The 25,971-nt window shown below is 43.0% G+C and overlaps 1 protein-coding gene across 2 annotated transcripts; it reads left to right on the forward strand.

The window, feature by feature from the left end:
* Window positions 1-1,701: 1,701 nt before the first annotated feature.
* On the forward strand, window positions 1,702-24,561 carry KDM4A (lysine demethylase 4A). Of its 2 annotated transcripts, none has more exons than XM_054638132.2 (22): window positions 1,702-1,812; window positions 2,128-2,280; window positions 2,474-2,649; window positions 3,782-3,896; window positions 4,656-4,849; window positions 6,281-6,330; window positions 6,831-6,934; window positions 8,001-8,138; window positions 9,025-9,275; window positions 10,056-10,246; window positions 11,203-11,549; window positions 13,254-13,374; window positions 13,935-14,113; window positions 16,377-16,581; window positions 16,873-16,949; window positions 17,659-17,714; window positions 18,496-18,604; window positions 19,475-19,663; window positions 20,334-20,504; window positions 20,953-21,072; window positions 21,676-21,768; window positions 22,774-24,561. In XM_054638132.2, the coding sequence occupies exons 2-22, from the start codon at window positions 2,143-2,145 to the stop codon at window positions 22,912-22,914; spliced, it is 3,165 nt and encodes a 1,054-aa protein (XP_054494107.2). In that variant the 5' UTR covers window positions 1,702-1,812; window positions 2,128-2,142; the 3' UTR covers window positions 22,915-24,561. The 2 variants fall into 2 exon arrangements, with proteins under 2 accessions (XP_054494107.2, XP_054494108.2); XM_054638133.2 differs by having other exon boundaries at window positions 1,704-1,816.
* Window positions 24,562-25,971: the final 1,410 nt, after the last annotated feature.

Raw genomic sequence — 25,971 nt, forward strand, 5'->3', positions numbered from 1 at the left:
CCTGGAGCTCTGTGTCCAGCTCTGGGGTCCCAAACACAGGAATAACACAGACCTGCTGGAGCAGGTCCAGAGTAGGTCAAAGATGCTCAGAGGGCTGGAGCAGCCCTCCTGTGAGGACAGGCTCAGAGAGCTGGGGTTGTTCAGCCTGGAAAAGTGAAGGCTCCAGGGAGACCTTACACAATTTCCTGTGCCTAAAGAGAGAATTGGAGCAGGGCTTTCCACAAGGGCCTGTAGTGATAGGACGAGGGAGAATGGCTTTGAACTCAAAAGAAGTCAGGATCAGATTAGATGTAAGGAAGTAACTCTTCCCTACAAGGGTGGTGAGGCACTGAAACAGATTGCCCAGAGAACTTATGGATGCCTCATCCCTGGAAATGTTCCAGGCAAGGTTGGATGGGACTTTGAGCAACCTGGTCTAGTGGAAGGTGTCCCTGTCCAGTGCAGGGGTGTGGAACAAGAAAATCTTCAAGGTCTCTTCCAACTCAAACCATTCTGTGATTCTATGATAATAGAAAGTTGGTGTTTCTTGACTAAAGGATGAGAAGTGAGCTGCCACCAGAAAGGCCAGAAATGCAATTTGTTTCAAAACTGTTACCTGACAGTTGTCTGACTTTTTATAGGAGGCTGTGTGTCGTGCCTGCTGCTGTAATCCACTTTGGGGGTTTGGTCTGTATCTACCTAGCAATTCAACATCTGAGCAGGCCAGAGAGGCAGCAGACAGTAAAAACCTGTGTTGGAGGGGTGTTTTATCAGGCCTTTTGGGGCTGCTGCCCGCCTGTAGCATGACAGCAAAGGAAACAGGTATTAGGAAAAACAGTGAACTTAGGGTTTTATTTAGGCATGAGGGACCAAGTGTGGTCTCTGAAGATAGCTATGAGCTTTTTCAGGTGGGTTGTGCTTACTTTCAAGGTTGCTCAGTGGCACTTGGAGATTTAGAATGCATTTAGCACAGCAGAGTGTGAAAATCGCAGCCAGTCCGAGCCAAGGAGAGGTCAGTGTCCCTAGACAGGCTGTGTTAAGCACTGGGCCCTGTACACGCTCAATAAAGCTGTACTGCCAGGTCCCAGTCCCTGACACGAACGGTGTTGGACTATTGGCAGCACCCGCAGGCTGCGGCGGCTTTTCCTCGGTTCTGGACGGCCGGACGGTGCTGGCCGAGCGCCCTGGCGTGGGCCGGGCCTGGTGCTGCTCCAGCCTCAGTCTGCGTTCGCTGCCAAACGTTTGCCAAGTATCACATTCTACTCCGGCTTTGTTTACACACGGAAGCTGTAGGAGTATGATTAGCGGGGTTCGTGTGCTCGGCTGGCAGGTGCCTGCTGGGTATCACCGCTCCGTGCCCCAAACTCACCCGCTCGCTGCAGCACCCACGCACTCGGGGTTAGCGTCCACCTCGCGCTGGGCGCCAGCGGGACCGGGATCGGTTTCACCCGGCGACACTGCCCGGGCCCGGAGGCGGGGAGCGGGTGGGATACAGAGGGGATGCGGGTGGCCTGCGGGCCGGCGCCCCCGCCGTGCCTGCCCGGGCTGAGGGAGCCCCGGCGCGGCCCCCGCTCCAACGCCCCCTAGCAACTGCCTGGGCCCGCCTGCCTAGCAACCGCCCCGCGCCCGGCCTCCTGATTCGCCGGCCAGCCCCGGCCGGCCGTCGAATTCCTATTGGCTGCGAAGAGGGCAGCGGGCAGCGATTGGCTGCGGCGGCGGAGGGAAGAGGCGGGGCGGCCGGGCGGGGTTCGGGCGGAGCGGAACGGCCGCGGTGGCGTCGGCGGTCCGCAGGATTCTTTGGGCGCGTGGTGCGGAGGGATACGTCGGTCGGACGTAGGTGCGAGGGTCGGGCGGGGGCGGCGGAGGAGCGGGACGCGCTGCCGACGTGAGCACGGCGGGCGGGGACTGGGGTTCCGCCGCGCCGGCCAGGCCGGGCCGGGCCGGGCCGGGCGGGAGGAGGGGGTGAGTCGGTGGCGTTCTCCGCCGTGAGAGGGAGAGCGAGCCGTGGGGTCCTGACGGGCACACGCCCTCCGCCAATGAGAAGGCAGGGCCGATGCGGACCCCGCGGCGATTGGCCGGCGGGCGGGAGGGGCGGGGCAGGCACGGTGTCCCGCCCCCCGCAAGGACACCCCCGCCTCCTCAGCGCAGGGCCGGCCCGGCATCATGGCCTCGGAGCTGGAGAGCCTCAACCCGGGGCAGCGCATCATGACCTTCCGCCCCACCATGGAGGAGTTCCGCGACTTCAGCCGCTACATCGCCTACGTGGAGTCGCAGGGCGCCCACCGCGCCGGCCTGGCCAAGGTGCGACACTCCCTCTCCCCTCGGGCGGAGGCCGCGCCGCCGGCCCCGGGCCGCGCACCGGCCGCCTCCGCCCTTTGTTTACGCCGCGGCGCCGGTGGGGCGGGCGCGCCCCGGCCGGGGCTCGGCCCGAGTTCCCCGAGTTTGACGCTGTCCCCGGCCGCGGCCGCCGCTCCCGGCCCGTGTGTCCCCGCAGATCGTGCCGCCTAAGGAGTGGAAGCCGCGGCAGTGCTACGATGACATCGACGAGCTCGTCATCCCCGCGCCCATCCAGCAGGTGGTGACGGGGCAGTCCGGGCTCTTCACGCAGTACAACATCCAGAAGAAGGCCATGACGGTCCGCGAGTTCCGCAGGATCGCCAACAGTGACAAGTACGGCCGGTCCCGGGCACATAGAGTTATGGAATGGTTTGGGTTGGAAGGAGCATTAAATACCACCCGGTTCCCCACCTTGTCAGGGGCCGGGACTCTTTCCTCAAGTACAGGTTGCTGAGGGTCCCATCCAAGCAGGCTTTGAACACTTGTAGGGATAGAGCAGCTCCCCACAGGGACCAGGTCCTCGTTACGGTCTGGGATCAGCAGTGTGAGCATCATGCCCCAGGCAGTTGAGGTTGCTTGTGTAGCTGTGTGCATGGGGACCTTTGTCACCTGTGCAGCAAGATGGTGTGTAAAGGCAGCAGAACTTTTTGTTTGTGCTGTAGGCTCCTGTCTATCTGTCTCCAGTAGCTAGACCATTGAAATACTTACTAAGTAGTGGAGAAAGGAATGTTCATGACATAAAAAAGGAGATGAAGATCACTTCAAAAGGAATTGAAGCAAAAAAGCCTTTGCAGTAACTAGAAATAGCATTGGAATTGCCAGCTGCCGTCAGTCCATCAAGGCTTGTTTTAGCTTTCAAAAGCAGTACAGACCAGATATTTTAGAGTTCTGTTTAATAGAATAATTTGATGAAAGTTACTGTTTTACATTATATATGTAACTGTCTGGAATCTATGTATATAGACACACATTAAATAGGTGTTAAGACTAAATTTGGCCCCCCAGAGCTACATATAGTCCCATATATGTTTAGCAGGGAATGAGCATCAAGAGCAGGTATTTTGCTGGTAAACAGAGCATGTTTAACCATGGTGAGTCTGTGCACGTTTGCTGGTTTCACAGTGGCAGAAAACTTTGGGTTTGTTTGGGTTTTTTTTTAAGTTGTTCTTTGTATCATTTCTGGTTTTGACTGTGTTGTTGCTTCTAAGTAGCTAGGTAGAAGGTGAAATTGTTCTGACCCCAGAAAAGTGTGCAAAGCAAAAGTGAAAGTAAATTGAGAAATGGGGAAAGTAATTTTCTTCTGATACTTCCGTTCCAAAGTGTAACAGAAACAGAGCCATGGCTGCTATCACATATTAGGTTTTTTTATTGTAGCTTTCTGTTCTTTCAGTCGAGGAAAACATTGGCTCAGAGTTGTCAAATATCAGACTGCAAAGTCTTTACTATCCTTCTTGTTTTTTTTCAGGTACTGCACCCCTCGGTACACAGACTTTGAAGACCTTGAACGAAAATACTGGAAGAACCTTACATTCAATGCCCCCATCTACGGGGCTGACGTTAATGGCACGCTCTACGACAAGGTAAGGAAACTGTTCTGGTTTTCAGGTAACAGTTATCCTGGTACATTGCATTCCATAAATACTAATGTGGCATTTGACTCTTACCTTTTGGAACAAGTTAATGATAGTCTTAGCATAGTTTGAGCTTCTGGAGTAGGCAGCTGACAGAGGAAGCATTCCAAGGGACCTCTGCTAGCACTTCAGTGTGGGGGAGCAAAAACCACTATTGCCCAAGCACTGCTTTGTCCTGAAAGGCATATGAGGGTTGGAAGGGCAGATCAGTGGATACATGCTGCTTTGGTATCCACTGGTGTATGTATTTTTGTGGGGCAGCTCTATAGCCATTAGGTGGTAGGATGATAACTGTCCAAAGACAATTTGCATTCTGCTTGCTTGTCTCCTAAATTCTCATGATTTATTCTTTTAAAAGATATTTGGAATGAAAAGTGGTTTTGTTAAAGAGGGTTCAGACATCAGTTCAAACTCAATCAACATCAGCTATTGTTCTCTGCTCTCTTAAGTCTGTAGCTTCATGATTATTTCTCCTTTGTAATCATTACTTTGACTGGTATTTTTTCCCCTCCTTAAAGGCCAATAAGCAATCACTGTGCAAGCCACCATGCAGAACTTTAGGTTCAGGTGAACTATCTCGCAGCTTGAGCTGTGTCATTCTGTGATGTGCTGTTTCAAAGTATCTATTAAGCTTTTGCAAAGTGTCATCTCAGCTGTGTGATTCTGTACTTTGTAATCCTTGTTTGACATGAGGCTTGTGTTTTTCAGCATGTAGATGCGTGGAATATTGGCAGATTGAACACAATCCTGGATATTGTGGAGAATGAAAGTGGCATAACCATTGAAGGAGTGAATACTCCTTACCTATATTTTGGCATGTGGAAAACTTCCTTTGCTTGGCACACTGAGGACATGGATCTCTACAGTATTAATTACTTGCATTTTGGGGAACCCAAGTCATGGTAAGATTTTTTAAGGAATCTTCTACATGTAGAAAATCAGTACCATAAAATATTGGAGTCAGTCACAAAGCTAAGAGCTCACTAAAATAATTATCAGTTTTCCAGCCTTGCACTGCAGTTCTCTGTGATGACAAGAACACGTAAGGAGCTGCAGAACAGTGCATGTCCTCAGTAGAATTTGTTTGGTAACCTTCTAGAAGGGTCTGGTTGCTGTCCTGATGTAGGGAGTTCTTCTGAATTACAGTATGGATGCTGTCTGCTGTGGTAGGGCCAAAACTTGGCCAATTTGCTTATCATTTCCCAATGAGGCTCTAATTGACCATACAGAGGTATGGTCACACAGGCACTGGGGGAACAGGCAGTTTTTAATAGACTTTGAACTGTAGCTGTTTATCATATATCTAAATATCAGGCTAGTGGATGTCACTGGGTGGTTTGTCCAGTGTCTGAGCTTTCTTAATTCTTTTTTGGGGAGGCTCCTGAGTTTCTCTGTACCATGGGTTGCATTTTAAGAGTGAATCATGCCCTTCTGTTCACAAATGAATTTTCCAAGCAACTTCAACAATTGTTTCCACAGTACTTTTGTTGGAAATTAGTATTTTTGGCTGCCTTTTATTACAAATTTGAAGAAGCAAATAATAGCTAGCACAATGTGACCCATGAACAACCCCATGCAGTGGCAGTAGCAGAGAAACATGAAACAGAATAGTTCAGTCTGTTGAACTATTTGGCCATTGCTTCTTCTACAGTAGTACTTGGAAGAAGTGAGCTTTGCTAGTATCTTTGATTAATTTAGCAAGGAATCTGTTCAGAATATAGCACTGTATTCCAGAGTGAAAGCAAACTAAGTGGGTTGATTTATTTATTGTAGTCATACCAGCCAGGAGTTTTGTGGCACCCATTAAAAGGTGTGTACAGGGAGAGATGTAGCTCTAAAGAGCACTCCGTGAGTTGTGCTTGTGTTAAGGATGTGGCACCTGACCTAGTCCCATCTTTGTCTGAGCAGCTGAAAGAGGTGATTCCATTTCCTTTCTTGCCCTGTGTTCCTCCTTGCCCTGAGTATACTGAGGTTGCACTGCTGTGAAATGAGACAGTTCAGGAAGTGCTCTTCCCTTTCTTGTTGCAATTCATGTTTTGCTGCACAGATCTGCTAATTATGTACGTCAGACTTTTTACTTCCTTGATTGCTTGAGTGAAAGTTGTTAAAATAAGTGGTCAGCTTTTGCATGTTGATTTTTCTCGGGATAGAAAGGTAAAAGTCCTCAATGAAGATTTTTAGGTTTACATCAAACTTTGAAAAAGACAAGTGTAGACATAGAGAATTTTTTTTTAAAGTAATTCACATCTTGATGACTGAATACGATTTCCAGTCAGACTTTGAGATTTTGTTGTTGTCACTTGAACTTAACAGACTTGTTCTTACAACTGCAGGTACTCCATCCCTCCAGAGCATGGGAAAAGGCTGGAGAGACTTGCAAAAGGTAATCGGCAGTTCATGTCCTGCCTTTTTCTAAAGATGGGATGGACAGCTGCAGTGGGTTTCTGCTGTTTTAGAGAGCATAGGTTGGCATGACTGCACTAATAATTTGCCTTTTAGAATATAGATTACATTACTTCTGAATGTTTGCTTACAGGATACACACAAGAGAAATTGTCACATTACAAATAATGAACTTGTGGTCTGTCTGTCCTTAAATGAGAAAATCCTTAGCTATAGATTATTAAAACTGGAAAGTTATGGGCAAGAGAGGATCCTTCTATTTGAAACCTTTTTTATGTTCTTTCAAACTGGCAGCTGTTAAAAAATAAATCTTAGGGATTTGTAATTTTTCTTCAGCATGCAAACCTAGCACGCTTCAAATAAGATGATCCATATTTGTAGGGAAAAAGTGTCTGTACAGTAATTTTTCATAAAACTGCTGAAAAATAAATGTAGTTTGAGCACAATTGTAACATCTCTCCTTGTCTTTATTTTAAACAGGTTTTTTCCCAGGAAGTGCCCAAAGCTGTGAAGCATTTCTCCGTCACAAGATGACTCTCATCTCTCCATCAATTCTGAAGAAATACGGAATTCCATTTGATAAGGTGTAGAAAAGTAATCGTGGTTATACCAGCTTGATCAAGAGATTCCTGCAGCCTTGTCTTGCTTCTGACAGCAGCCAGTAGCAGATGCTTAGAAAGGAAAATAGAAACAGGCAGGGTATAAGGCAATCCTTCCTATTGTACTTCCGTTTGTCTGGCAGTTGGGGCCTGAAGGAGTTTGAGACCGAAAAATCTGTCAAGGGCTCCTAAAAACAAAAACTTAAGTTTCTGTGATTTTTTTTTTTATTTTTTTAACTTAAAACTAAACATTATCTCCTGAAGTGTTAGATTCACTTCACTGTTTAGATGTGTATTCAGTGAAGTGAGATTTTTCTTCTTTTGTTTCCACTTTTCCCCTGTTAATTTTGTTTGTTGTAATCTGCTTCCTCAATAGAAAATAAGGCTTGCCCCCTATTACCTTTTAATTACCTTAGTAACTTTATAGGCTTCCTCACTTTCTCATGTAACAACCTGCCATTCCCCTTCCCACACAGAGATATTAAAGATGTAGTCTTTGAGCTCTTATTCAGAAACACTGTATCATCTGCTTGGGCAGCTGAAGGATTTTGTTGTCATAAGCCTTTACAAGGGGGAAATGTTGAAGAGCGAGCAGTGGAAGGCTGACTGAGAGTTGTACCCTAATGTGAACAGCAAAAAAAAACAGCAATAAATTTTCAAGTTCTGTGTGGATAGAAATTTACTCCAGCTTAGATACTGTTCAGCCAAACCTGTAGCTGATACAGATAAGTATCTTTATGAACTTCATATAGCTGGTGACAGAGTATTTGTATGTATAACCATTCTTGTGCTAAATTGACCAGTTGTGTTGTGTGTTAGTAAAAAAAACTGTTGAGCATGGCTTTTTCAGTAAACAGATATTTAACATAAGTAGCAAAATAGTGAAGGTCAGTAGTAAGTCTGTCCATTGCAGAAGGGAGCTCCAGCCACCATCTGTGAGTTGGATTTTTGGGTGTGCTGCAGAGACGGCTACAGGAGCTCCTTTTAATCATATTCACCAAGTACCTTCTTAAACTCTGAGTAACACTGTGATGTCTCAATTGTCTTCTAGGTGACACAGGAGGCTGGAGAGTTCATGATAACCTTTCCTTATAGCTATCATGCAGGCTTTAACCATGGCTTTAACTGTGCTGAATCTACCAACTTTGCTACTCTTCGGTGGATTGAGTACGGGAAGCAGTCGGTGCTGGTGAGTGGTCTGTTGCCATCATTAAGCCCCCACTGCTTGTTTTAGGAGAGTGGTTTCAAGCCTTTTAAGATGTGATGGATGTCTGCTTTCTCATAAAGTAGCAACATCCAGGCAGAGTCCTGCTTAGTGCCTTGTGTCAACCATGGATAGCATGTAACATGTTTTGTAACTTTGCAACTTTCAGTAAGTTTCTGCAGCTCATGCGAGGCTTCAGAGAAAGGCATGGAACTGCTTCTCTTTCCAGATGTGAAAGAATATGCTTGTTGGGCAGAGCTCATCAGTACTTTTCTCCAGTATTTTAACCATTATTTGTTGACTGTTTACCCTGGAATGCGGCTTTGGAACTTAAATAACTTATAAATATCTTGGCTGAACCTTTAAAGTGAGTAGTGTTACATCCCTGTAGAGGTGCCTTTCAGACAAGGTTTACATTTCCAGAAGCTACATTGAAGTGAATGCTTTGAAGCACTAGTTGTAACCATGCCTAGGGGAAGGGAACCTCTACTGTTCTGGGTAGGCCCAGAGTTTGTGTGGCTCTGATTTCGTCATTATAGTCTCTGGTTTTGTGACCTGTTTCTATATGAGCTGATTTTAAAACACTCAGCTTCTATGAGCAACTGTGTAAAAAGACTGATGAGCTTTCTGTCTGGTTGTTGTGATAACATCTGGTTTTCTGTTTCATGTTTTTTGCTGGCTTTTCTGCCATTTTTAGTAACCTAATATATACCCTTTTGATTTCCTGGGAAAGATTCTTGAGAATTCTGAGGCTCAATTACATGTGAGTGTGGGATCTTTTTCTTTAAACTCTTGAAAGCAAAATGCTAGAAAAATGCAGAGTAGAATTGTTGAGTATTTGGCCTTACCTTATTATTTTCTGTGACTTCAGTGCTCCTGTCGGAAGGACATGGTGAAGATCTCCATGGATGTGTTTGTCAGGAAGTACCAGCCAGATCGTTACAAGCTTTGGAAAGCTGGGAAGGACGTGACTGTCATTGACCATGCTCTTCCAACCCCAGAGGCAGCAGAGTTCCTTAAAGGGGATCTCATGCAAAAAGTCAAGAGTGGGAAACAGTGTGCTGAGGAGATGGAAACAGAAGAGATGTGTAAAGAGGAGGTGGATGGGGATGAGACAAAAAGGTACAGCTTTATATAGTCCTCTGCTTTTCTCTTGGATTCTTGGAATTTGAACCCAGTTGCAATTAAATGTTTGCCATTCTGATAGAACAGTGAAAGTTAGCAATAATCTTTTTTCCTGGAAGAAACAGGATTTACTCTTAATATATTTTTAGTGTTTAAGTCCACATAATTAGATAGTCTGTGGTAAGCAGGAAATACACCAGCTAGGAAGGTAGTTCTTCATCCTGGGACAGACTTCCAAAGCCTGGCTTGGCAGTGTGTACCCTGCACTGACAGGCCAGTAGAAAAAGGGGTTGTATTGAGATCATGGGACAGTACTTGCTTGCAAATTCTGGTACAATCAGTGCTGCAAGCTGTGGTATTGGTGTGCAGTTCTTGGTTGGTGAAGGTTAATCATCTTACATTTTGCAGTTAAATCTTCTTTGGTCAGTGCCAGCTACTGTTCCTAAAGCTGCCTTTAGTGGTGAATTTTTTTGTTCTTTGGTTTGATTCGTTTGGGGTTTTGTTTGGAGGGTTTTTTTTGTTAAAGGTAAAGAGTGCCTGGCTAGAGACAGCTGCCTTAATACATGATTAGCATGCTGAGAAGTCATCTTTAGGGATTACTGATTTTTCTTCTGTAAAGGCAAAGAAAACACTTCAGAATAATTTGGAAACTATTTGGCTTTCCAGAGGCTGTCTCATAAAACGCTGGTCCAAACCAGACTGTGTTTTATGCATTCACACAGAAATGTAACACATTTATGTGTTTGCTAACCTGACATAGGGATTTGTCTTCTGCAGCATCCTCAAGCACCGCATAGGAACAAAAAGGCACAGGGTCTGCCTGGAAGTGCCTCAGGAGGTGAGTGAGAGTGAGGCCTTCCCTAAGGAGGAGCTGAGCTCCACACAGTATGAAGCGGACATGGCAGAGCCTCGTGAGAGGCCCACGAGTGAATTTGTGCAGCAAGGTGAACAAAGGATCAAACTTCCAGGTAATTGTGTGCCTTATATAGTGCTTGTCTGGGGCACTCTTCAATATGATCCTAGTTGATAGGATGCTTTTGTGTCCAAAAAAGCAGAACTGGTTTGTCAGAGCCATTGGTAGCACCTCAGAAATGTACTGTTATAAGACTTGAAATATTACCATTTCCTAGTTTTTTATTTTTACTCTTTATTTTGTCTACCTGCATACAGAAATATATGGGATGCCTCAGCAGTCTAAGCTCCTTTTTATCTCTCTAGAGCAATGTGACCTGTTTATAGGAATTGCTTAGTAAAACATATGCACACTTCCTGGTAGTGTGGGTCTGGTTTGCTTTATAGGTGTGTTACTTGTAATTTTGTAATAAGTAGGCTGGACAAAATTCTTGTAGGTTGTAAAGGATGAGTTATCCTTGCTATTAGGGGAGGAGCAAGAGGCATGTGGAACAACACAAGAACAGGGAAGACGTTTCTGATGCCCCCTCTTGTGTTTTGTTTTCCAGCCCCCTCTTGTGTTTTGGTTGTGTTTTTTTTTTGTTTGCATCTTGTATTTAATAATCTTTTATTGGGTTGTGGGTTTGTTTTTCCTTTTTCTAGTAAGTCTTCCATGAATGTTTGTAGTCACTTACACACAGCAGCATATGGCCAGGAGTTGGGCTGTTTTAACTACATACACGTCTGTATAAAGGATCATCTGTGTTTATTTGCACTCACTGTCTGCTGGTTTGTTTTATATACCCTAGCTCTTGTGACGGGAGAGGCAATGGGCAGATGCTTTTATTCTCTCTCTGACTAAGCAATGTATGACTTTATAGGTGTTTGAATTAATCATCTACTCTTTATGTGACATGCTGTTGCTTTTTTGTGTGTAGTAGTTTGCTTTTCTGTTTGGCTTTGTGCAAATAGTTGCACAAATGTCCTCTTTCTGCTCAGACTTCAGAAAAAGTCAGTCTGTCTCTTCTTCCAGATCGTGTGAACTCGGCCAAATTTGAAGAATTGAAACCGGTGAAGCTTGAGGAAGAAGAACAAGAAGCAGCTGCACTGGATCTCTCCATTTCACATGCTTCAAATTCCACTTCAGTGTTGCCAGCTTCGAAGCAGAGTGCTACATCCAGTGTTCAGTCCAGCTCACCTTCCTACTCTTCTGACTCGGAATCGTGTGATGTGTTGGCGAAGCGAACGGTTCCGGGGCCAGCCGGGGTGTTCACAGTGCACAGCTACGCCAAGGGCGATGCCAGCGGCTCCGACAGCGAACACACCTCAGGGAGGAAAGCCACTGCCAGCTCCAGTGTCAGTGAGCAAGAACTGACAGAGGTATGAGAGGCAAAAGAACTGAAAGCTGGGGGGCTGTAATTCCATGGTCAGGAATTTGCTGTGACAAAACTTCCTATCTGTGCAGATGACAGTTTCATCCCACTGGTGCATAGAAGGTTGCAGCTCTGGGTTTTGCTAAACACACAAGAATTCAGATGAAAGCCTTGTATACTTAGCCCTTCAAGGAAGCAAGGAGATCACCTGTCTTGAGAACTTTTCTAAACTATTTAAGTGCTGTAATGGAAAGGATAGCTTAATGTTTTTGACATGGTAGTGTTACAGAATGATTGAGGTCCTTTTGTACTAAGAGACACCTGTTTGTACCTAAAATGAATCTGGTTTGTTCCAGCCTTTATTGAAAGCACATTCATGTGATGAGGGGTTTTTAGTATAAAATTGCATGCATAGATACATCTCTGTGTCCTTTTAAAAGAGGTGAAAGGATACAGCAAAAATATTGGTTGGGAGAATGAAAATCTGAGTGTTAAAAAGCTGTCAGTGAATGTTTTATTAAACAGCCTAAGAGAAGAGTTAGAATCTTATCTGGTAGTGTCTTTCCAATATTTTGTTTTCCTGTTTAAATCTGTGTTTAGAGAATGGGAGGCCAGTAATGACTTCTGAGAAGTCAAAAATTACACCAAAGGAACAGCAGATAGACCAATCTTGATAATTAAGCTGAAACTGAAGAGTTGTCATGGCTATTTAAACTGAAGATATTCTGTTGCAGATACTGATGTCTCCATCACGTGCTTGGTACAGGGAAAAGGTGAAATTTTGAATGGGTGTGGATTGTTTTCCCCAGAGGGGTGTACTTGGAAACAAATTTTCCATTAGGTGGTGACTGTGAATGCTAAGTTCAGTGTTTCTTAGAAGCCTTGTATGCAACTCTGTGTAAGAGAACAGAGGTCATGATTATTATGCTCTCTTCTGGCTTCATGTATGAAAAGAAGATATTTAAACATATGTAGGATGTATTTAATCCAAGATTCACTTCTTTTTAAAAGAATAACAGATTTTTAAAAAGGTAGGCTGTTACCTAGAGGGAGACTTTCTGGACTGTTGAAATCATTACCTTTACTGACCTGCTTGTCAGGTTAGTAGTAATTTTGTCAGTGTGTCACTTGTTTTTGTATGGGGCTAAGGGAAGAGGAAATAGCTGTTCTTGCAATCTCCTTCTTCCAGTCTGTCTGGTAAGACATGAAGGCAATTAATAAGCGGAAAGAATTAAAGTGCCCTTCATTTAAAATTACCCTTTTAGTTTGACATGTCTATGAGCTCAGTATTTTTTCTATTTTATTTTATTTTTACTTTTAAATTTGGAATATTTTAAGTGATGCACAAACTGAGGCTTCTCCAGAATTCATGAGACTTCTTATCATGGCTCTTTTAAATTGAACCATCCAACTTGTCTTTCTTTGTTTCTGTCTTTTACATGATTCTTTAAAGAAACAGACATGCATGAAAAGCTACACTGGGACCTGTGAAAAGTGTCCATTCTACTGACTCAACAGAACTAGTACAGCTCTGTCCAGTTTTTCACAGCAAAAGTGCTCTGAGCACTTTGAAAAAGAGTTTAGAGCTGAAGTTACTTTGGAAGCATGTGTGCATTTTGAAGTAGTTTCTCTAAGTTCAAAGTAAATTCCTTCCAGAATGGTGTCAAAAGGGCACGTGCTAACTGACAGCTGAATTCCTTTCCTGGTCCAGGTGGGGAAGGAGTACTTAAGCTCCCTGAAGGAGAGTAAGAAGTCCAAGGGCCGTCGCCAGCCATTGAGCAAACTCCCCCGTCATCACCCGCTCCTGGTCAAAGACTGCATCAGTGATGATGGTAAGTAAAGCCTTGTGCTCCTTGGGAAATTGGAGAGAGGGTCTCAGCTTCTGTGGGCAGTGTGGGATATTCTAGTAAGTAACTGGTGATAAACAGGAGTCAGCAAGTGACAGCTCTGCCTGCTAGACAAGGTGCATATCTCATTGTATCATTTAACTTTTCTCTCAAATGGTGTCATCTTTCTTTCCTGTATTTTCTTTGGAAAGCAAAATTAAACCAGTACCAGAGACTGTTGCCTAACTGCGTCTGCCTTAGAATATTCCAGTCACTGATGTAAATGTTCGGGATTTTAAAAACAACCCTAATGCCAAATTCTTTGGTGGATGACTTTAATTTTGATGTAGATGTAATTTGGAGCTGGTTCTGCCCTGTTGCTTGATTAGTAGAAGCCTCTTAGAAAGGAGACTTAGTTACTGGCTTCCATCACCCTTCTGTCAGTTGCGTTCTGGCAGTGTTTCTTTCATCTCCATTCACAGCTTCTTGCCTTATTTAGTTTCATTTACAAGAAGAACATCTATAAAAGGTCATATAGTCACTGAGTGAATGCTCTCTTATCACAGAGGCATCAGAGCAGCTAACTCCTGAAGAAGAGGCTGAGGAGACAGAAGCATGGGCCAAACCACTGAGCCAGCTGTGGCAGAATCGGCCACCAAACTTTGAGGCTGAGAAAGAATACAATCGCAGCATGGCACAGCAGCCCCCATACTGTGCTGTGTGTATGCTCTTCCAGGCATATCAGGTATGAAACCAAGACTCTTCATGCTGTCACAGAGGTAACAGAGTAGGTGCTGCTGTGGTACATAGTTTCAAATATGTGGGTTTGCATATTGCCAGTTAACAAAAGCTGTATCAATGTTGCAGTCTTCCCCAGGAGCTGTTCCAGGAGAGCACAAGGGGGTGGGTGAACATCCTCAGACCTGTGATGGGCCCCTGTGGGTCCCCAGGGCTCGCTCAGCTGTTCAGCAGAAGCTTTTGTGTTTTGTGGCTTTTGCTCAAACCACAGAATGGAGCTTAAATGTTGCTGGAGCTGACTATAAAATCTGACTTCTATAAAAGCTGACTTCTCCTTTCCAGACTGACTCCTTCACTTCTAAAATGTTTTTAAGAAAACACTTTAGGTCCTCTCATAGTACATGGTCTTTGATGAGCTGGCAAGGATGAAAAACTTTTACTTAAAAGCATTTAGGGATGTGTTTGTAGATGGTATGGATTGAAAGCTGTCTGGTCTTGGAGCATATCCATGACAGTAGCATGGGATGGGGTGCAGAAGTCTTTTGTCATGCTGAATAAATGTGCAGGCAAGAGTCCCTCAATTAATTGTTTTTATATACCTAAGATAAATAATTTTAAGGTAGCTTGAATAGTTGTCTGCATGTTTGACCTGCAACTTTGAGGTAGTTTGACCCTTCCCATACGCTAAGCGTATTTGATTTGTGATGACTCTATAGTTGTGGTGGCACTAGAAACATGTTCACCACAGTTTTGGAAATAAAGACCTCACATTTTTGTTGCAGATTTATATTTCATATAGTTCCTAATTTTAATGAAAACCACAGACCGTAGTTTCTGTTCAGTCTTGCTATTTCTATATGAGAGTAAGTTCTTAGGAATGGAAATACTACTTAGGATCTGTATGGTACATGAGGATTTTACTAGTGCTAAAAGGTATAAAGTTAGCAATTTGAGGACAGTTGAAGTTCCCTGAAGATCTTTTTTGTAAGTTGCTGTTGAGCAGAAAACTCTTAGCTGTAGATTTTCAAATGTCTGTCTACACCAGGCAGTGGAGCAGAAACTCTTCCAAGATTTGAACTGTGGTTAGAGTCTTTGTTCCAACTTCAGAAAGTCTATAGCAACTCTGGAAACTCACTTCAGTTACACATTCAAATAAAAAATTGGCACAGAATGCCAGACAAGTATGCACTTTCCTTGGGAAGAAGAAGAGTATCTGCTGCTTGGGGGGGAAAAAAGTTGTTATTTTCTTAAATTTTGTTATAGATTTCCCTCAGTCATTTTGTCTTTTGCTTGACATGCAACGTAAGTTTAAATCAGTAAGTTTTACAGAATTAGATTAAACAAGACTTGTAGAAAAAATGTCAATTTCCTTCCAACTGTGAGCATTACCTGGACTTTTTCTCCCTAGCTTTTGAAGCACTGAAGGAGCGACAGTGCAGATTCATTTTGCTACCATGATTTCTGCTAAAAGTAATTTTAAAAGATTAGGCAAGTTACTTTTGTGATAGCCTAAAAAGGTACAAAAGGTGGTTTGAACATTTTTTCAAAGAGAAAAATTAATTTCTGTTTAACTGTTCAGAGGAGTAGCTTTAATGGAAATACACATCTGTGAATTTTGTATGTCTTAGATGTTTGATTTGACATTGATTTAGAAGAATAAATTATGAAAGATTAGCCTGAAAGTCTCCAGAGCTGTATATTGCATTTTCAGTCTGTTTATTTTCCAGGAACAAATTAGTTTTAAAGCCCATTGGACTTATTCAAAATTACACTGGGAAAAAGTAACGGGGATTGTAGTAGGTGTCTATTTGTGTGTTGGTAATCTTTCCATATTGAGGTAAGATAAGTGTACACTGATGGATAGCAGTACTGTGATCCTCTGTATTACAGGGGGAATATGCAGAAGAGGTGTTGCCTGTAGAGCATGAGGTGAGCTTAGTGATTCTACCTCTTCTGTCAGAAAAAAAGCACTTTGTGTATGTTGTTGCTCGTTAGAGGGATGCAATTCAGACTTTAAGTGTAGCATTAAGCAGAGTAGAAATTAATTTCATTCTGAAGCCACAGCAGCTAAGAATTTTATAAATATAACTATAAATAGTAATAATTAGTTATAAATGTAACTCTATTTTCATCTAACCTACCAACTCTATGATCTTTCAGTACCTTAATTTTTTCTTTAAACTGGATATATGTATGAAATAATGTGTGAGTAAAGATAATGTGAGACCATTTTACTTGTAAAATTTAAATTCCCTACCCATCCCTCACAGGCAGAATGTGAAGGCAGCAGTCAAAACTCTGGAGTAACTCCAGCTGCTGCAGATGGGAAGGTCCGAACTAAACCCCTGATTCCTGAAATGTGTTTTACTGCAACTGGCTGCAGCACTGACCTCAATCTTTCAACTCCCTACCTGGAGGAAGATGGAACCAGCGTACTCATCACCTGCAAGAACTGCCATGTCTGTGTTCATGCAAGTGAGTGCATCCAGATGTTACCCTAAGCCCTGGTGTTCTCCATAGTGAGCCTGTACATCATAGCAGGCTTCTGCCAGTTGACCTAATGTACAAATAGACCAAGTTCAGCCCTTAGCAGAGAAGTATATACTTAGTTGTTGCCCAGTGGGGTAGGCAGTTGGCTGCTTGGGTGGCTTCAAATACACAGCATCATCCTGGGGCTTATTGATTTTAATTCCTGCTCTATTTCTGGGCCCAAGGGAAATGGGTTTGAGTTTAAATAAACTCTTAAATGAGATGTGTCTGTTCTAGGTTGTTATGGTGTATCCCCTGACAAGGCCACTGAAGACTGGATGTGCTCCCGGTGTACAGAAAATGCGTTAGAAGAGGTAAAGTTTTTCACAGATTGAGTCTGGTACATCTGGGAACTTGGCTGCAAAGTTAGTTCACATAGTGTTGTGGTTGTTGGTTTATTTAATTATCCTGTGAAAAGAACACAATTTAGACCATGTTTAGGAGCCAGTCTCTTGTGTTTTGGTACTTTTAAACCATAATGTTATCCTTTTAACTATTGCAAAGTTGCTGAGCTCAGAGGGAAGATGTTCTGCATGAATGTGGGAATAGCTCCATCGTCTGTCTGAGTTTATGGTAGCTACTACTTCTAAGCCAGAAAATAACTTGTGTTAATAACTAGGCAGGTATGCACATGTGAGGAAAGCAAGAAAAATGGGATTCCCTCAGACAGCTACATAGACTCTAGGTCAGTGGAATGGGTCAGCCTTTCGATCATTATTTCCTCATGTTTGTTCCAGATCTTATTGCACATCCTGAAAGGATATAGGGTGTTGCAGATGTAAAAGGAACCTGTAACAAAAAAGTTGGCCCTTCAGTAGTAGGTTCTGCTTGCTTTCAACAGAATTGGAGTCTATAGTTGTTGCCCTAAGGGCAGCAACTTTTGAGACCTGAGGAGCTGATCTGTACAAGGTTGTTAGTTCTCTTCTGACAGCAGAATAATTTTCTTCCTCTGGATGTGCATTTTGAGGTGGAAGTTCTGCAGCAAGTGTTGTACACTAGCTAATGCTTTCTTCTTTACTCCAGGACTGCTGTTTGTGTTCCTTACGAGGAGGAGCGCTGCAGAGAGCCAATGATGACAAGTGAGTATTCCAGATTTTTTTGATTTTAAGGAGAGGCTCAGTTCCTAAGTATCTGAGGGTAAGTTGGTAAACTGCATTTGGTGTAACAGAGTGACCAACAGCACCCATCACACTTTGTGTGTTCATTGCATTCTCACACAGCACTTTTTACCTTTTTAGGTAATGCCTGGTTCTCATTCTGTTGATAGCAGCTGTGAATTGCTTTGCATTTGATAGTGCAGGGCTGTAATATGCAGAGGTATAACCTACCACATAAAAATAAGGTTTCAAATGAATTAGCATCTCTCAGTACCTTCCCTATGGAGGATTTTGATTTTCCATCTTATTTGTGGTTACAGTAATCACAAAGGGCAACCATAGTTTTAAGCAGCACAACATTAAAATTCAAGGTACCTCTACAGCAACATGTGCATACAGCTGCCTGTCCTGTGTCCTTTGGGTGGATCATTAAAGTTATTTGAATGCAACATAGCAGTGGGGCAGACTCGTAGCACCATGGAATAACTGAAACTTGGCCACGCAGCTTTTTATCATGCAGGAGTCACTGAGTTGCTTTCCTGTTAAACCTTTTAGGAGTAGATTTTAAGTATGAAGAAATGTTATGCTTGCCCTACATGTGACCTGTTAGTAGCAGTAGGAAGATTACACTGATTAAACTCAGAGGTTATTTATTGTGGTTTATATGGCAAACTTGAATAGAACTGTATTTACTTTAACTCCAAAGCATCTTCTGTTTGCCCAGTGCATATTAATTTCTTTTTCCTCTCTTTTGCCCTGACAGGTGGGTTCATGTGATGTGTGCCGTGGCTGTACTGGAGGCAAAATTTGTGAACATTGCAGAGCGGAGTCCTGTAGATGTTGGCAAAATCCCCCTGCAACGTTTCAGACTGGTAAGGATCACCTGTGCTGCATCAGTGGTGTCTCTAGTCCATTCAGAATCTGAGGGGTTTTGCTTATCCCATCAAACCCAAGTCATCTTGGTATCAGTCTCCAGACTGAACTGTATAAGCTGCTCAACTCTGTGTATGAGAGATGGCAGATATTCCTACTGCCATTTTTTAAAATTTTTCCTTGTTCTAGTATTTGTCTGTTCACATGAAGATCCAGCAAAAGGGTTTTCAGTATGTGGCAGGTAACATGCTTGTTTTTCTCCTCCCTAGTATTCAATTTGCTTAGTTGACTGCTTTCAAGCACTGAGATGCTTCAGGATATGTGAGGCATTCCTATAATGGGTGAAGGTCTTCAGCCGGAAAGCAACTGTACTTAACTCTTTTAACATCTCAGTGTTGAGGGGAAAATGACTCTGCTGTGCATATGCATTGCAGATAACATTCTTTTCCTACAACTGCCCCTCAGGCCCAACTGAGTTGTTACAGAATTTTAACTGTTAGTACTGTGGTCATTTCCCATTATTCTAATCTTGTTGCTTGTATTTATGTAACTTTTTAGTCAAGAGCTGAAAGGCCCTATTGAGTTGGAGCATTGCAAGCTGATCTAATCTAAGATCTGTTACTGGCATCCTTGGGTTGCATGCTTTGTTCATGTTGAGCTGGTAGATATTTAATTTATGTTTTTCTTCTATTGCATTACTTTACTTTTATGAATTATTGTCTTGTCATAAACTAAAACTGGTAGCTGCCTGCTTCTGTTTAGTCAGAAAACAGCAAATGGCACAGCTGTTCTATGATAAGCTGTTAGCTAGCCCTTGGTATGTGGTAAAACCTAGTACCAACCAATAATCTCTAATTTCCTGTCCACAGAAATGCATCTTCTGCAAGAAAAGGAGAAAGAGAATTGCAGGTTGCTGTGTACAGTGTTCACATGGTCGGTGTCCCACATCCTTTCATGTCAGCTGTGCCCAAGCAGCAGGAGTCATGATGCAGCCTGATGACTGGCCATTTGTTGTCTTCATTACCTGCTTCAGGCATAAGACTCCATCTCAGGCTGAGGTGTGTAGGTGTGTTATTCCCAAGATTTGAACTGCAGTGTCTTGGAGGCACTGAGAAGTTTTTGATTGTGTGATTATTTTGAAACTTCATTGAAGGTTTGGTTGTCTCACAGTAGAAAATGTAATCTAACAGTGTTTGTCTTGGATTCTGATCTCAACCTTGCTGCTACTCTGATCTTAGGTGCTTTATTGTACTTTGGTTTGCAGACTAGAAGGACTGGAAACATCACATCCCTCCTGTGACTGTTGTAATGAGAAACACTGTGGTTCTTGATATGCAGGAGTTAGTGCTGGTACTCCAGCAGTCTGCATGAGTCATCACAGAATTTCACATTTAAGTGATTGATTAGTTTCTAAAGTTGCCATGCAGCCTTTTTAACCAAAACCACAACAATCTGTTAGAGAATGTTTTCTGTAAGGGCCTTCCATTGCTCTGAAGAATGAGAACCTAATTTACTAAGTAAATTAAGGACAGTAGCACATAACAGATAAGACTTTAGGTATTTAACATTCCGGAGGAAGAACTTCTCTAAAAATGTTGCTGATGATGGCTGAAGTAGAGTAGCTCACCTGAACTAAAATGTTTTGCTTTGCTGTCTGCCAGCACTGCAGTCATGGTCTTCAACACGTTTGTTATTGAATCATTGTATAAGTGATTTTTCTCTTCTCAGCGAGCCAAGGCTGCACTCCAGGATCTGTCCCCTGGACAGATCGTCATCAGTAAGCACAAGAATGGTCGCTTCTACCAATGTGAAGTAGTCAGCCTTGCAAAGGAGACTTTCTACGAGGTCAACTTTGATGATGGCTCCTTCAGTGATAACCTGTACCCAGAGGACATTGTGGTATGTTGTGGTATAGGACACATGGTATGAGTCAGTTCTTGCTTCTGTAGAGAATCAGGGGATCTGATAATTGTTCCCTGGCTCCTGTAGTGGCTGAGCTGTGCTGCAGGATGGCCTTAGGGATGTTACCTGAGAGTGACTTAATTGAGGCCATACAGGGACAGGTATAACAGGGAGTGCAACTAATCTCTGGCTGCTTAGCATGGTAGGTCTGAAGGAAAACTTGCTGATGCTTGCATGCCATCCCCACATCAAATACTTTGAAGTTACCAATGTTGGGATTTAAATGCAGATGACATAAATAGATGTCTGTCAGCTAGTTCTCCATCTCCTAAAATGGAGAATTGTTGGGGTGGTGTGCAGTGTAACCCCTTGGTGGTTTGCTGAATCTTCACATAAAGAAGCTGCTTACCTTCCTTGTCTCTCCCATCTTCTCTCTTTCTTCTAGAGTCGAGATTGTCTTCAGTTAGGTCCCCCTGCTGAAGGAGAAGTCGTGCAAGTGAGATGGACAGACGGACAAGTTTATGGAGCAAAGTTTGTCGCATCACACGCTATCCAGATGTACCAGGTATAAAATTGCTGTCTCAAAACTCATCACTCAGAACAAGCCAATCATGTTAACAGGGTTGCTGTAGGGGTGTCATGCTTGAACACTCCAAGGTAACTTACTTTCACTGTGTTAGCAATGACAGATGCTGGCAACAGTTGCTGGAAGTGATTGCTTGCAGCTTTATGTTCCTCTGGCTACCTACTTGAAAGTGTCCACTTCTGAAAACTGCTGGTCTGCAATTCTTCATCAGACTCTTTCTGTAATTTAAACTACTTAAAATAAGTTTATTTTGCTTTTATTTTTCTTTTGGTGAGAGTGCACCGTGCCTTTCATGCTTCAAAAGGGATGAATATTCAGGCTGTATTGAAGTGAACAGGCAGACTGTCTTGTCAGATGTTAAAAGAATGTCCCAAGACTTGCTGGACTGTTACTATCATGAGATTATTGAGGTTTTGATTCAAGTCTTTTGCAGTGTGCATAGCTGCATATGTATCTTATAAATTTCAAGTGGTAGAAGATTATATCACAAGAGAGCTCTGTAGGGAGAAGGCAACTTCTAGGGAGCTGTGGCAGGGTTTTAACTTGAGACTTCTGACAGAACAACTTCTGGTTCTATTCTAGGTGGAATTTGAAGATGGTTCACAGCTGATGGTGAAAAGGGATGATGTATACACTCTTGAAGAGGAGCTTCCTAAGAGAGTGAAGTCAAGGCTGGTAGGTAAACAGGGTGCAAATTCTACTAAAGAAGTAAAATTTGTTTTAATTTGTGCTTGAACAGCAACCTGAGCATGTGGCAGCAGCAGCAGCAAAATACAATCTGGTGCTCTCCTTAATCATTGCAAAGCTAAGTAGTTGATCAGGCTACAAAGTTCTGTCTCACTCTGGAGAGAATTTCTCCTTCTGCAGGGGTGTGAGTTTGTATCACAGAGTCACAGACTGAGAGAGCATGCCTTTTCATACTTGTATTCGTAAGTTCTATTGTGTACTTCCCTTTCAAAGAATGGCCAAGTTCTTTCATTTACCCTCTGTTCTGAGAAGCTCTTAGTAGGGTTGCATCAAAAGAGCTGGCTGTTTCTTGACACTGTAAAATAATTCAGGTGGGAAAGGACCTCTGCAAGTCTCCAGACACCTGTTCCAAACAGGGGTAATTTTCAGAAAGGATTGTTCAGGGGTGTCTCCAATTAAGTTTTGATTATCACTAAGGGTGGAGATCCCACGCTCTGTTTTACCCCACTGCTTTACACTTCCCACTACAAAAGTTGTAGTTACAAACAGCACACTGGGGTGTCATGCTTTACAGCACAAACACACACACCCTGATGCCGATCTGTTGGCAGGCTCACATACTATTAGAGGCTTAAGAAAGAACGTATTATAGCTGAATTCTGTGACCAGGTGTTTAAACATGCCTGCTCCATAAAGCAGAAATTGTACTAGATTATTTGAAATTTGGAACAGCTGACTGTTTATTACTCTGAGAAGTGATTGTGAATTTAAATTAAGTGCTCTGTTACATTTGAAACTTGAGATTCTTTAGATCTCTAATTACAGTTCACTTAAACCTATCCCCAGACTTGTAAATCCAGTTTTCTTAAATATTTTTCTTTTTGTGTTTAGTCAGTTTTTGAAGAAAGCTGCATGTTCCCATGTGTCTTGGCTTGGAGGATGTGGAGACAGGGATTTCATCTGTGCTCTAGTGACTAATTCTTTTTCTCTTAGTCAATTGCTTCAGATATGCGCTTCACAGAGATCTTCGAAGAGAAGGAGGTCAGTCAAGAGAGGAAGAGACAAAGAGTGATCAATTCACGCTACCGTGAAGATTATATCGAACCTGCCTTGTACCGGGCCATCATGGAGTAAACACTGCCTGTGGCAGAGGAAGAAGATGCCCACTCCCCCAAGGATTTAAATGTTCCAGTACAACAGGCCATATTTGGATGCTTTGAATCCAGGGCTTCTTCTGGGGTTTTGTTCTTTTATATTTTAAGGAAGCTAAAAGGCTGATGCTCTGCAGTAGCTGTAAGGCAGCTGTTGTATAGTGAAAGAGATCCCATTTGCTGAAGCTGATGCCTGCAGACTGCTGGTCTGAAGTTGGGTCCTTACCAAATAAGCCAGCTTGGGGATGTTGCTTTCATCTTGTTGAGCAGTCTTGCTTTTTATTTAGAGACAATTTGGACAGGTGGCAAACTCTTTGGGGAGTTGTTGCCAGGAATCCTGGCAGCTGCAGAATAGTGTGGTCTATTGTTTTAACTGAATAATGTTCCTGAATTTAGGAGTCTCCCTGGTGACCACACCTGGGCTTGAGCAGGCAGTATTACTGGTGCTGGAAATGGAACCTCTTTTATATTTATATCCTTTTTTTTTGTCGCAAGCAGCTTCAGTCTCTTGTTTCTCAGCACCTCCTTTCTGAGGTTGAGCTGTAGGCTGTTCAAATCTGAACAGACTGGAGGTGCTTGTGTGAACAGGTGAAATGTGAAATTGAATCCTGTAGGACAAATTATTTAACCTTCCATTTAATATTTTTGTTCTGATAGTGCTTTTGACTTACTTAATCATAAGTTTAATTGTTAATAGTATGTGCCTCAGAACCAGTGAAATCTCTCTGGAGCCTTGTGAAGTGCAGCCTTCTAACAAGAATAGGTGTTCAGCTCCCAATAGACATTCAGCTCCCAAAGAGTTTGTTTTGAGTTTCTCTAAGGCAATATGACTATAAAGGGACAGTCCTAACTCTCCCTTCATGAGATCCAAGCATCACAATGTTGGGGATGACAGGGCAGCGGTATCTGAAGCAGTGCTGCTCTGGGGCAGCACTGTCTATCATGTGTCCACGGGCTTTTGCTTGCAGCAGCTAATACTGGGTCTGAGACAGGTGAAGTGTGCACTGAGCTGTGTGTTCTGACTGAAAGGCTGTGCAGTGCTCTTCTGAAGCCGGAGTGCTGCCGTGTTGCTGTCTGGCAAAGGTTACTGTAGCATTTTTATCCAGTATTAGGACACATCTCAGTTGTGGTGGAGAGAATTTGCTAGCCCAGCCATAGGAGGCTGAGTTGAGCTGGGTAGTAGGTGTACCTGGAAGATGTGCCAACTTGCTCCTAATAATTTAAGCATTAACACACCGCAGTAGGAGCAGTGTAAATATATGTTCCCTTCCCGTTCTGTAGGAAAGGGATTTTAGGCTGTGGAGCAATTGGCCACCTTCTTTTTGCATGGAATGATGGGGTGGATTTTCCTACTGGAGAAAATCATGATTGTGTGTTCTCCAGAAACTGTTCAAGAGGAGAATTTTCTAATGAAACAGACCTAATGCATCCCTGCTTCTATAGGGACATGGCAATGTGTCTGCAAAGTCTGGATTTGTAACTTTTTTCCTTTTGTTACATAGGAACGCTATAAACCAAACCCTTCTGAAACCCCGGTGCATCAATTTGTGATTAGCAATAAAATGTAGTATTGAGTAGTGATACAACTCTTGATCAGAAAAGAAATAAACTGCAACTTTTATACAGAAAATCTTTAGCCCTACGTTTTTATAGGGTCAGGAGGATAAGTAGCAAAGATTTGCACACTTTTGCATAGAGGTAATCTGTCCTATTTTTGTGGTGGAATACCTTGTTCATCAGTATTGGAAGGCCTAAACAGATTCTGAAAGGAGATAATGGGGTTTGGGTTTTTTTGTTTGTTTGTTTTTGTTGTTGTTTTTGGTTTGTTTTGTTTGTTTTTTTTTTCCTTTTACCATGTCCAAAACTCCTGGTCTCAGGGTATTAAATGGCTTTCTGATGAATGGGATAGTTGGCATGATAAAACCAGGATCTGTTAAGACCTGAGTCTGGTAGCTGCAGATCTGGTCCAGGCAATAGGAATGAAACTGCACTTTGACATCTGAGCTTGTATGTAAGCCTCTGAAGTTATGTGCTGTGAGCAAATGTGGAGAAGAGCTGGCCAGGTCTTAACAAACTTGCCTCTGTTCTGTCAGAGTTAATTTGGTATTAACTTCTCATAAGATGAACACTACCTGTGTGTTACTGAAAAATATACTCCTTGTCTCAATCTGCCACTCTCTCTCCAGAGAAAAGGTACCTGCATTCAGTCTTTGTCCCTAAACTGCTGTAGAACTTAAATGCACCTTTTAGGTGCCAGATGCTATACTACCTGTGCTGCAAACACCTGGCTCAACAGCTTCATCCTAAAATGATGACCTAGTAGGAAATAGCTGGATTTGTTTGGTGTGGTGTTCTTGGGGTTGGTTCTTGGAGCTGCTCCATGCAGGGCCAAGAGCTGGATTTTATTGATTTTTGTGTGTCCTTTCCAACTCAGGATATTCTGTGGTTCACTTACAGCAGCTTTTCCCACTCACCTCTGACAGTATTCAGTGACTTTCAGGAGGTCCTATGTATAGTATTTGTTCTGGAACAGGAGCTTTGTTATCTGTTTCTGGCACATTTTCTGCAGGTGCCAGATTTGCTCTTGTTGACAGTTGCATAGTTGACTGCACTGTGTTGGAAAGTGCTGCCATCCTGCACTCAGACAAAGGGCCTTCCCAGTTTTCCTGTCAGTTCTTGTGCTGCATCATTCAAATGTGAGCACACTGTTAACTGCTGCAGGGACTAAACTGTTTTAGGCTTCTCTCTGAACTTAAGATCAGTGATTCTGATGTTTGAGGGGTCTTTATTATCTGACTTTGCAAAAGCAATTTGGTTTATGGCTTGAAGCATAACAGATAACAGTAAAAGTTCTGTACAGAGCAGTTGTCTCAAAAGTACATAGGCTTTCCATTACCAAGTCTTCTATCATGTCTGATAATTTTCTTCAGTGGTTTTGGCTTTTTTGGAAGAGTGTTTATCCTTTTTACAGCATCATTCCAGTGGGGGTGAGGGGCTGCCAGATTATCAGCTAGTCAGGTGCTTCTTGAGTATATTCAGT

This window comes from Agelaius phoeniceus, chromosome 8 (genome assembly GCF_051311805.1).
Source record: "Agelaius phoeniceus isolate bAgePho1 chromosome 8, bAgePho1.hap1, whole genome shotgun sequence".
Taxonomy (NCBI): domain Eukaryota; kingdom Metazoa; phylum Chordata; class Aves; order Passeriformes; family Icteridae; genus Agelaius; species Agelaius phoeniceus.

Excerpts from the sequence above, each read along its gene's own strand:
- KDM4A (XM_054638132.2), top strand. The coding sequence starts at position 2,143 with ATGGCCTCGGAGCTGGAGAGCCTCAACCCGGGGCAGCGCATCATGACC. Across the intron at positions 13,375-13,934 it reads AGACTGCATCAGTGATGATG|AGGCATCAGAGCAGCTAACT; the intron begins GTAAGTAAAGCC and ends CTCTTATCACAG. Across the intron at positions 21,073-21,675 it reads ACGCTATCCAGATGTACCAG|GTGGAATTTGAAGATGGTTC; the intron begins GTATAAAATTGC and ends GTTCTATTCTAG.